This window comes from Pinus tabuliformis, chromosome 9 (genome assembly GCF_031772625.1).
Source record: "Pinus tabuliformis cultivar Carrire ecotype Pingquan chromosome 9, CPIR1, whole genome shotgun sequence".
In the NCBI taxonomy this organism is placed as follows: Eukaryota; Viridiplantae; Streptophyta; class Pinopsida; order Pinales; family Pinaceae; genus Pinus; species Pinus tabuliformis.
In genome coordinates this window covers 748,927,416-748,940,291 of record NC_142307.1, presented here as the reverse complement: position 1 = coordinate 748,940,291, position 12,876 = coordinate 748,927,416, and the positions used below count along the sequence as shown (strand labels likewise).

Sequence of the window (12,876 nt, the reverse complement as noted above, 5' to 3'; positions counted from 1 at the left end):
CTTCTTCTATCCCAGTCATAACAAGTGAGTGATATGATGTTTTTCCAACCTCAACCTTGCTATTAAATATGTGAATGGAGTGTCCTTGCTAGCGGATGTGGAGCAAAGACAAGCTTCTCCTCAGCTATGAGAGGTATAGAACATCATGTAGAAGAAATTCTGGAAGACCAGGCTGTTTGAGCTTGATGGTGCCAAGCCTTGATGGCTTTAGCTTTGACTTGTTTGCAAAATATGTTGCTCCATCAACATTGTTAGTGAATTCTTCAAAGAAATCTCTCTTGAAAGTCATGTTGAAATTTTTTCTTGAGTCAAGAAACCAAGTATCTTTCCATGAAGCAAGTGAAGCATTGAATAAGTCTTCAGTTACTCCAATGTTGTAATGTGACACAACATAATAAGCAAACTCATGTGATTTTCCTTTCCCTTTGCCGGGTGTTTTACCTTTTCCTTCATTTATTTCCTGCTTAATTCCATCCCAAGGAATCTTACATGTGGAAGCATCATGTCCATATTTATTTCATCGTGTGCAATTAAAATCAGACCTTTCTCCTTGGTAATGTCTGCCTCCCCTGCCTCTAAATTTATTCCTTCCTCTTCCTCTTTCTCTTCAGCCACCTCTTCCTCTAGAAGAATCTTGTGCATGATTCTTCTCTTTTTGTGCAAGGCACACAACCTCTTCAAAAAACTGAGGATGTGTCCTTTTAGCAAAATCTGTCTCTCTTTTAGCAAACTTATTCTCAAAAGAGTCACAGGTAATCTCCTTAAGTTTGCCACTTGCTTGCAAAGACTCAAGATAATGTGAATAGGTGGGATGTAGTGCATTGACATAAGCTATGAGAGGAATATATATTTCAACACCAATGGATTTTATGTCATGCATAATGGATCTTACTTCTGATGCTAAGGCAAAAGGGTCATCATTTTTCAACTCAAGATTGAACAACTTAATCATCAATTGAACAACTTAAAGTTCAAAGAGTGAGTTATACAATTCTTTCAGCTTCTTTAAGGCTTCAAATGCATTTGAAAATAGAAAAATATGATGACTCACCTCTTGATTTACTGATGTTGCAATCAAGGAATAAGCTTTATTGTTATTATTTTCCTAAATGGCAAGCTCCTTGTCTGAAGTAAGCTTTTCAAATGCATTATCTCCTTCTATGGTAGTTCTCTTTGCTAGTGAAAACTACTCCCGCTATGAAAATAAGTGAATGCATCATACAATATGATATGACCTCAAAATAATTACAGAAAACATTAATATTTCTTCAAAAATATTCCGCTAAAAATATAGCCTCTCAATATACCTTCAATATACCTTCATGCCATATTACATAATGCTTACATATCATACCACATATGATATTTATAAAATAAAAGGGCGCATGAGTTGTTGTATGGTGAATATATATTATATACATGCCATAATATTTATAAAGACACATTAAAGCACTCCACATAACATATATTATAATACACCCCTCATCACTTGAAAAAAAAACTCAAACGTATTTCATTAGTTTATTTCATATCCCATCATCTCATACCACCCATACGCTCCATTGTTTATATGTGCCATGTAAAGGATTGTAAGGCATGTGCCTTCACTATACGCTCCATATCAAACAACAACGTGTTTAAGATATGTGTCATGTAAACAATTATAAGGTATGTGACATCACTTGGGCTTGTATTCCAGCCCACGCTTCCACAACGACACCATTTAGGCGGCACCACCATGCTGAGCAGCCAAGTCGAGTTCTCCAACAAACGTACAATGTAAATGCACCAACCACGAATTAAACAACGAATGAGAGATACTGGTTTTTAATTAATGAATCGATCAACGTACATATAAACTCAATGAACTAGCACAAAGAATGGACACATAGTCGCAATTGAACTCGACTTTCACCAACAATGTGGGCAGAAAATAGCTACATATTCAACCTCGACGAGTAACATTCATTCTCAACGCATATAGGACTCAACACTTGATTCAAGGTGTTTCAAAAAAGTTTAGGACTGACTTGCAGAACGCAAAAACAAGCTTACATATAATTAATGGTTGCAAGTTCTGGGAGAGGGATAGATAACAATCAGGTAGATTTTAATGGTAGGAAATAGGAGTTTTTAAGGACAAAAATACTAATTTGGGGAGTTGTCACTGATACTATGTCAGGGCAGAAGTAACTCTAGGAATGTATTGTTGCTTTTCATTAAGATAGAACATAGATATATATATGGAGAGGGAGATTATTGGGTTTCATCTCCCGATGTCTTTTCATCTTCCAATTCCCTTTATTTTGTTATTTACAATATTTACATGGATTTACCTAATCCCAAAGATTAGGGGTCAACATATTTTATGCAATTTTTTCCAAGGGATAATTTCTAACTTGAGTGGGAGGGACTAAGCTATGTTGCACCACTTGTTTAAGCAATTCTTTGCACCAACATATGTGTGTATCACATGTAATTTAACATAATTTCCAATAGTTACTACCTACTAAAATTTATGCATTTCCTAACACAAAGATAGGCAAGAATAATGAAGTAAAAATGAAAAGTCACTAGTTGTCACTTACACCAAAATTTATGCACTTCCTTGCATAAATTCGGGTAGGAGAATTATGAAATTAATTTCTCCACTTCTTGACATCCAAATACTCCTACAATAATTAGGATTAATATACATTAAATAAAAAATAAATTTAAATCTATATATTAATAAACATATATGCCATAACCATGTGGACAAATTTTCGCTCTAAAAAAATAAACATTAAAATTTTCACTTTCCCCTTGTGATAACCAAGAATTATGCCAAATTATCCTGCCTTCACTACTTATATTATCCCTTGGTATACAATAGATATTTGGGTCATCTAGTAGTATATGTTTAATCTAGATATGAACTTACACTTCTATGGATTTTCTTTAGATTTATAGAAATTGAGGCTTACTCATCATTTAATCTCAATGATTCAAATTACACAAGACCCAAATCTTGCCCCCCTAATTGTGGAAATAATCTTACCCCTCTAAATATGGAAATATGGGAGGCATTCGTTGCTATCACTGAGAATCTTCAAAACAACTTACCAAATTTGTTTGAAATTTCTAAAACAAGTATCACATTCTAAATTCCATATAAGAGAAGACATACATTTTTCCTCTTTATTTTTACCAAAAAAATCAAAGAGAAAAAGATCAATAATCATAGGAATCAAAGAAAACAATTATGTAAAATTTCAAAATGGCAACTAACTTGAGAAGGAACCGCCCAACCATAGGCTTAGTCATACCATTGATCTCTATAATTGTCCACCCCCTAGCTAGGCTATTATACCACAAGGGGAAACTTCCAACACATTGAAAAATAGGATTGGTGAAGGTAATTGTCCTTCACAAGAATAAGCACATTAGAGAACTCCTCCACCTATAGGGCCTAGGGTCTCAAAAGTGTTAGGTACCCATTACCTAGCTAACTTGGAAATATAGAAATTCCTTCATTGTTCTATAATTACCCTTGCAATTTTCTTGTCCATTTCTTATTGCATCAGCTAGATATCCTTCAATTTGTGGCCACGTATATTCAGTTAAGTTTCAGAGCTCTTTGGTGAGTAATGGGCATGAAAATTTCATTTCTATAGATCCCAAGACGCACCAACAATGATCCAATCCATGTTTGGCACTTTTATAGGCATATTTTGACACCCAAAACTATGTATGAACACCAAAAATAATCCAAAAAAGTTTCGAGTTAAAAATGGCAGCTCTATACTCATAAAAAAAAAATACTATTTCAAGTACCCATGATCTCTCTATTTATGATCTCCATGAACTCGTGTAAGTCTCCTGCACATGTTTTCCTATTTTCCCATACCGTTCATGAGCAATCCTCAAATTTCGAGATGCTTGCTTGCCCATGCTACCCAATGAAATGTAGAAGTACTCCCAAACCTGATCCAGGTGGATGTTGGTGGCCACCCACGTATCCCATTTGGACCCCCACAACTGTCTCTTTCAGTTTTTCAGTTTCCATAATTGTAGCACAATTTACTATTTTTAGCAGTTTTTTCGGGTCCTAAACTTCCGTAGCCATTTTGAGGCCTTATTGTATGCGTCAAATGAAGATCGAGTGCCAAAGTTACGAGCCTGGGAAATTTATGTACCAATTTACCCAAACGGGGCCCACAATTTGGCGTTTCATCTTCTAGGGTTAGGTTTTGGGATGTTAAGGGTTTTTCATTGTTTCTCAACAATAAATAGGCCTTTGAGCCTCATTGTAACAGAGTTCAGAGGCATGTAGCGGCCACATCTCTTCTCAGAGATAAGTTACCATCACCCTAGCTGGTTTATTTCCATTTCTGTTTGTAAGCATATTTCAGTATTTTACATTAATGAAATGAAGTATTATTTCTGCTACATCTTTGTGTATATGGTTATCTCTGTATTTTGTTGTGTTCCTGTTTAAATCCGAATCAGTGGTATAAGAGCAGTCTGTTTTTTCTAGGTTTTTCTTTGCATGTCCCTAATGAGGTCGGGATATAAGGAGTTAGGGCTTGAACTGGTTGAACCTTTGCAAGACCAGCCCCGCAAATCCCGATGACCTCCCATGGCAGATGAGAAGAAAGACGAGGGGGCAGGAGATCCTATCAAAATCTTGATCGAAGAAGCCCTCGAGCGGCAAAAGAACGCGATGATGGATAACTTTGCGCAGATCCTTCAGCAGCTACCCAAAGATGATGCATCGGCTTCCAACAGCTACTCTGGAAACACCACACCATTTAAGGTACAAGTTAATTTTGAAATCCTTGTCTTTGAGGGTCAAATGGACGCAGATGTCGTAGATAAATGGTTAAATCTGCTAGACGCATATTTTTCTGTTCATGAATTTTCAAGTCGGGAAAAGATTGTTTTCGCTTTTCTCAAAGCAGCCCCCCACGTCAAGGACTGGTGGGAAACCTACTGCGAGCAGAAGAATGAAAGTACTGGCTCACTATTTTCAGCCGCACCCACTTGGAATTCATTCCGGGATGCCGTCAAGGAGCAGTACTACCTTGTCAAAAGCTATAAGGACAAATACATCAAATGGACCACATTGCGGCAGGGACGGGACCATGATGTGCCATAATTCATAAACATTTTTCATACCCTTCCCACACAGTTGGGTATGAAAGATTCTGAGCTGCATCTGGTACTCAAATATCGCGGCTGCCTACACAGATACATTCAGGAAGAGATGGAGCTCCTGAACATCTCCTCACTTGGCACGTCGTACTGATACCCTGTCAAAATCGAGCAAAAGTTCAAACAGAAGAAGCGAGACTTTGGATCTGCAAATTCGAAGACCAAAGGACAAAGCCATGGCGGGGTGACCCAAGACAACCCGTCGAAGTCGCAAGAAAAGAAAAACACCACGAAGTCGAAGAAGGACATAGGAAAGTGGTGTGAGTTTCACAAGAGCCCCACTCATAACACAAGTGAGTGTCAGACCAAGCAGTCGCTCGTGGCTGAATTAAAGGCTTCCGAATCAGATGCATGTTCTGACTCTAAGCCAGAACCCGACAAGGGGAATGGCAAAGGGAAGCAGATCATTGATGCAGAGCCCAGCATGACTATTGCCACTGCCAAGATCCAAAAGAATGAGCCCGAAGACCCAGAGGAGGGGGAACATCTTTTCCACTCACAGATGTGGGTGAAGGGTTCACCGCTACAATTCATTGTCGATAGTGGCAACCAAAAGAACCTCATTTTAGCAGAGGTCGTGAAGCGGTTGGGCCTACCAACTACACCACACCTGTAGTCGTATAGTATCGGGTGGCTTCATGAAGGACGAGATCTCAAAGTTCGCCAGTAGTACCACCTTCCCTACAGCGTCAAGCCCTTCACAGATGAGGTATTGTGTGATGTTACACCTCTGAATGTTTGTGATGTAAAATTAGGCCAGCCATACTTGTGGAGGCGACATGTTGTGTATGATTTAAGGCCTCGTGTTGTTATTATTTATTTGGGTAATTCATTATACAGGATACCGGAGGTAGCCCCACCTACCGCCACCTCTTTGATCACTGCTAAGAAAGGTAGCAAGCTCATCTCATAGACTAGGAAATTTATTTTTTGTCTGGTTCACTCCTAAAGTAAGGGGAAGATTGTCGCCACATCCATGACCCCCGCGAAGGGTTCCTCCACGCAACAACAACATCAACAGAGGGATACAATCATGAAATAACATAGGAACAACTTCTCCTCACCCACAGGGCTACCACACAAGTTTCAGGTTGGCAACAAAGTCTGGTTGCATCAACAGAAAGAACGCCTTACCAGAACCCATCAGAAGCTTAGACCACTCTGACATGGTCCTTACAGCAGTACCAAGGCTGTGGGGAACAATTCTTTGGAGCACATCATTCCTCCATTCCTTCGCCTGCACCAAGTGTTCAATGTGGACCGTCATTGATCATGCTTCCCACCATTACTGGACACATCAGAGATTGCAGGACAAGCTCAGAAGATGGAGGAACTCAACGCAATGGGGACCATTGCTTCTTAAGGGGGGAGGAATGATCTAGGTGGATGTTGGTAGCCACCCACCTATCCCATTTGGACCCCCACAACTATTTCTTTCAGTTTTTCAGTTTCTATAATTGTAGCACAATTTACTATTTTTAGCAGTTTTTCAGGTCCTGAACTTCCGGAGCCGTTTCGAAACCCTAAATGACATTTTTGGGGAAATCTAGGAGAAAAATGGGTCCATGGACCGATGTTTTTCTTCCCAAAGTTATAGTGCTCGGATAGATCTTTCTAACGAGCTATTGTACGTGTCAAACGGAGATCGGGTGCCAAAGTTACGACCCTGGGAAATTGATGTACCAATTTACCCAAACGGGGCTCACAATTTGGCGTTTCATCTTCTAGGGTTAGGTTTTGGGATGTTAAGGGTTTTCCATTGTTTCTCAACAATAAATAGGCCTTCGAACCTCATTGTAACAGAGTTCAGAGGCATGTAGCCGCCACATCTCTTCTCATAGATAAGCTACCATCACCCTAGTTGGTTTATTTCCATTTCTATTTGTAAGCATATTTCAATATTTTACATTAATGAAATGAAGTATTATTTATGTTGCATCTTTGTGTATATGGTTATCTTTGTATTTTTTTGCGTTCCTGTTTAAATCCGGATCAAAACCACCACTCAACCTCCATAAACATAGCAAGTGGTTGCTTAAACTATGCATTTCTTTATGGGCTAAGGGGAAATAAAGGTAATAAAATTTAAAATTCAAATTTTGGCATGAGTCATTGGGTGGGGTTTTTTTTGGTGATAATAGATATAGTTAATTTACCCTAATTCCCTCACGAGTTCCCATTCACACTCATAGTCTATATCGATGCTAGTATTCTTAGTTGGTTGCTCAACCTTTTAATTATCAAATAACTATTTAGATATGCATCATTTTAATCACCTAATTTGGTTTGTAGCAATGATGACAAGTGCTTAGCGAGCCCCCTGTGTGGCTTTCTGTGGCTTTTTGTTAGCAATTCTAGGCCCCCCTCCAATATAGGTGATACAATACTATTGACATACTTAGTTACAAATAATTATAATTTTAACCCAAGGATCAAGATAGGGATGTTACTAACTTTGATAGATAATTTTAGAGATTGGAAAAATAAGCATGCAAAGTTTCCTTATTTTGTAGAGAAATGAAGGTTACGTGTAGTTCCTAAACTTCTACCTTTGTTTTGACGTGAATTATACTGGCATGAACTTTTGTGTAATGCTAAATCCTTTGGGATGTTGCATTTATTTAATTAAACTTCTTTATTTTTTTCATAAGCCACAATTTGCAGTGCTCACAATCCTTTCTAATGACTTCCTTTTGAACATCAATTTCTTTAACTAACATTGTTTCTTAATTACGCCGTAAGGCGTTTCCCTCTAAGATCAACTCCCCTCTCTGCCTACCTGTAATCTTGTAAGCCACAGGATTATATGTTAGACGATTGCAACCATTTCAGCCGTTGATCGGGGTTGCCCAAACGGTTTGGGCGTTTCATCGAATAGTTTCATCCGGGCAGCAGGGTTTGTACCTCAGATCAAACGCTTGCCCTCGCAGATCAACGCTTGCCCTCGCTCTGGATTTGGTTTCAGGCTCGCTGTTCTTGGCGGTCTTCGTATTTTTCCTCTGCGTATTTACTCCACTGGAAGATTCGTTAGCTGCATCGGGGGAGACAAGCATTGCTGCTGAGCTGGGGAAGGGACAGAGATGGAGATCCCCAGGACAGATAACGCTTTGACAGAGTGGTTGAATCAGGGGAGGCAGGCCTGCCCCTTGAAATCCGTCGATTACTATCCTTGCGCGAAGAAAACTTCTGAACACTCCAACCAGGTTAAGATGGCAGAACTGTAAGTCACTACATTGTTTGATTATATTTAATTTATTATATATAATCAAACAATGGGTTTTTTTGCTGCTTCAAATCTCGCTGAGCAGCCGCTGTGTAACGTAACCTGTTCTTACAGTCATGAGCTTGACCAGCAATGCCCTTAGCATGGTAGATGCTCTGGATACATACAGACAGAATATGGTCCTATGGAGGCCTCCAAAAATAGAGAGATCATCTAATTCCTCTAGTACTGCAGATTATTACCATCATTATAATCAAATTTGGGATGTATTAGAGGTTGATAAATTGGTTCCCGATGTGACTGTGTCCAAGGATGAATCCTCTATGAGTATTCAACAGGCGGTGAACAGTGCACCGGATAAATCTGAGCGGAGATTCATGATACATATAAAGGCTGGGGTGTATAAGGAGATTGTTAGGGTTCCTCCCAGTAAAACTAATCTTATGTTTGTGGGTGATGGCATGGGGAAGACTGTGATCACGGGGTCTATGCGTGTGCCATCCCTGCCTGGTGTTCCAAGTACATATGGCTCTGCAACTGTTGGTAATGCTCATCATTGTTCCTCTTCCTCTTCATATTAAGTTGGAATTTATTTCTTTGCCTGAGTTTGGTTCTGTTATTGTGTTTGATCATGGTGTGGTTCCTGGCAGATTTGAGATGCCTTGAATTGAAATTGGAAAATCTGCTCTTCCAACATGTTTTGATCATTACACATGGTTCTTGCGGACCACATCCCTCTGTGATTTTTCGGGTCAACCTTAGTCCATATTCTCTCCTCTCTCACCTTTTGTCACTAATTCACCCCAAGAGACATTAAAAGAGCTGTTAGGATCTTGAGCACCAGCAAAGAAGTAGATGAGTAAGGTCTGCAAGTTGAATTTGCATTGGCTTTCCCTCTTCATGGTCTCAAAATATCATCCACCCCATCTTCCAATTGAAGGATATTTCTGATAGAAATAATTACAGGAATATTATGATTGGGCGTGCCTTTGTCGAACTCTATGTTATGGGCGTGAACGTGTGGCTTTCTCAACATATAGAGAGGAACAAATTCAAAGCTATGGGGCAACCAAGTCTTAGAAGAGATTATGAAACTAGTGACCACATTTTTAGCCTGTGTGCTATTATCAAGGAAGCTCACGTCCCTCATCTAAAGTCCTGTTGCTTTGTGGATTTTCAGAAGGCTTTTGGACTCTGTTCCAAGGGAATTATCGTTATGGAGACTACGTGAAATTGGCATCTTTGAGTGTCTCATAGTTGCTTTCATTAAATTCCATGGGATATACATTAATGGGTTAGAGCATAACCGAGCGAGTACTTCCACAAGGGAGATGTTTACGTTTTACACCATGTTTTGTTTACCTTATTCTTATTTGCAGAGGATCTGATCCTTTTAGCCTCCTCCCCTAGGGACATTCAGAGAAAGCTTGATGCCCCTGCCAATGTGATGGTCATAGAATGATGGTGGTGAACCTTAGTGAAACTGAGGTTGTGATTTAAATATCCAAGAGAACCCTAACAAACTTCCACTTCTTCTTCAAAGGAAGCGAGGTGGAGATTACCATTGCTTATACATCTATGGGATCTGATCCATAGCCCTTAGGTTTAGCTTAAGGCATGTCTTTCAACCCAAACTTAGAAAGGGTTATAGGTCTCTCTCCATGCTTGACCGACAATACTTCCATATGCATTTTCAGGACATCTCTTCTGAGATGCATTTTTTGACACAATTAACAGACCTATAGTACTATATGGTGTTGAAATCTTGGGGCCTACCTCGTTACCACCTGACTGCGCGCAGGCTGAGACAGTCCAATTCCTCATGCTACAGTGTAAGATTTAGCATAAACAAACAGTTCCATAACCCATTGTACAAACAGTTTGGCATTCATCCCTTTTTCCTTGAGAGCATTTTTGGACTTGTCTTCTTTCTTCACGGGAAACTCCTATCTGGCCCTTTGCCTTTTTTAGGTTGCCTCCACAGGCCCCTTTGTCTAGCGAATGTGCTGTTTTTTTAAAGGCGTCTTCAGTTCTTCAAAGAGTGCCTCCCTCCTTTTAGCTATTCTCTAGATGCCCTAGTGACATCCTAGCCCCTGAATGGAGATAAACATGGATATCAAAGAGGACGTCTATCTACAGCAAATTCAGGTCACTTGGATTGAATCCCACAACGGTTTCACAATCAAATGACCTTCTACTATGATCACTTATTGTACAAGTATGATCTAGGAAGCAATTCTCTTTGATACATTTGCAGATTTTTATGGGTCTTCTTGCAAAACCCAAAGGGCTTTAAACGCTTGTTCAATTCTGTGGCCAAGGAATCCACTACCATTGCTTCCAATTCCTTCTGCATGGACATAAAGTGTGCCCTTTCTGCCATGTTGCTAAGAAATACTGGATAAAAATGCCAAACCACAACACTGAGGGCCTGCATGCTGGTTAAACTTAAAAGCCTGAGGAAAGGTAGAGATTTGGTTGAGAAGACTTCTTTGGAGACAATCAATTGTGAAAATGACCATCCAATTAATGAGAGAGAAATTTTCTACTTGAGTTCAACCCAGATTAATTCCCTTGCAAAGGAATGCTGATCTAGAAAGCATCAACAAAATACAAATGAGAGGAGAAGGAAACAATCAAAATCCAGCAGTGCTTGGAATGCAATCCGTCATTTGCAAGGGAAGTAATAATGCTTTTCTTCAGATTGTAGGTTGCTGAAAAGAAGAGAGTAATAACATTTATTTTTGCAGATTCTGCACTTCTTTCATCCTATTAAAGCAGCAAAAAAATTAATTATCGTTTTACATTTTAAGAATAAGATATTTGGAACCCTTTCATATGATAGGTGTAATGTCTTTCAACATGCATTGGGGTTTGTAAGTTTGAGAAATTTCAATGGGCATATGCTAAAATCGGATCCTCTGTTTATTCTGATAACTAGATAAATATGTGTATGCTATTTCTAAACAAAGACAGAATTTAATACTTACAATTACCATCGTTCTTTGGTTTTGAACTCTTATCAAAGGAAAATTCAATCAATCCATATTCCTCGATCCCACTAAATCTTGTTTTAGATGTTGAGGATTGCTAATTTATTTATTTTCACAATTGCAGCTGTAAATGCTGATGGCTTCTTAGCACGGGATATAACATTTGAAAATGCAGCAGGGCCAGGTAGTCAATAAGCGGTAGCCCTAAGAGTAGATAGTGATCACTCTGCCTTCTACAACTGTGCCTTTCTTGGCCACCAGGATACATTGTACACTCATATTCTTCGTCAGTTCTATAGAAACTGCAAAATAGAAGGCACTGTTGACTTCATATTTGGAGACTCGGCAGCCATCTTTGAAAACTGTCTCATTCTGCTGCGTCCTCGTCAAATAAACTCAGACAAAGGATCATCAGATCCTGTCACTGCACAGGGCCGAACAGATCCAGCCGAGCCCACAGGATTTGTTTTCCATAACTGCACTATCAATGGAACTGAAGAATATATGAGGGCTTACTATGCCAACCCAAAAATTTACAAAGGCTATTTGGGTCGGCCATGGAAGATGTACTCCAGAGCAATCTGCATAAATTCATATTTGGGAGAGGCCATTAGCCCTGAGGGATGGATGCCGTGGATAGAGGACTTTGCTCTTAACACGCTTTACTATGGGGAATACCAGAATTATGGGCCGGGGGCTAAGGTTTCTGGAAGAACGCCATGGTCTAATCAGATACCTGAGAGAAATGTAGGAATGTATACTGTTGGAAACTTTATACAGGGAGACGAATGGCTGCCAGATACAATCAATTAATCCAAAAACAAAGGTTGGTTACTATGCAATCTTCTAATGCGTGATTTTCTTCTACATTGTTGTTGTTCCCTGATGATGGTGAAGAATTCAACGGGAAGCAATGGGACTAAAAATTCTCAGACAGTTGCAACCCAAAAATCCATGAGCCACATTGTTTCCTTCTATCACTGTTTCATCTGTCTTTGGAGTATTGCAATTTCAATCTGCTATGAAGGAGCCACTTGCTTTTCATTGGAGGAAAATGTTATTTGTACTTGTCTGCAATTTTTACTGCACTATTTTGATCGACATTGATGACCAAAATGGCAGAATAATTTTGTACCTGGTGCAGAGGAAAGTTGTTTTGTTACTGGGAAAGTTTCAACGCAGCACTGTTTTGTGATTGGGCGAATCCTCCCGCAGTTATGTTTGAAGCATGGGATAAAACTTTTGGAAAAATGTTATGAACTCTAAAGGTTTGGGTGTCTGTATTTGTTGTTGTTTTTTTTTAAAATCACGAAAATTGGTTGAATGAAAATTACAAGGATTTATTGAACCACCAAACATAATATTGACTCTCAAGTTTTAAGTAGATATCATTCCAGTTCTCAATATGTTCTTAATATAAAAAAAAACATGCAACTTCTTATACAGGCTGAGTGTAAGTGCAGA

At 39.2% G+C, this 12,876-nt stretch overlaps 1 protein-coding gene and 1 pseudogene across 1 annotated transcript; both read left to right on the top strand.

The window, feature by feature from the left end:
* Window positions 1-8,276: 8,276 nt before the first annotated feature.
* Window positions 8,277-9,026, top strand: LOC149150868 (putative pectinesterase/pectinesterase inhibitor 51). Its single transcript, XM_089442970.1, has 2 exons — window positions 8,277-8,416; window positions 8,550-9,026. The coding sequence occupies exons 1-2, from the start codon at window positions 8,277-8,279 to the stop codon at window positions 8,998-9,000; spliced, it is 591 nt and encodes a 196-aa protein (XP_089299096.1). The 3' UTR covers window positions 9,001-9,026.
* A 1,502-nt stretch (window positions 9,027-10,528) lies between these two features.
* LOC149150867 (putative pectinesterase/pectinesterase inhibitor 51 pseudogene) lies at window positions 10,529-12,502 on the top strand (annotated as a pseudogene).
* The last annotated feature ends 374 nt before the right edge of the window (window positions 12,503-12,876 follow it).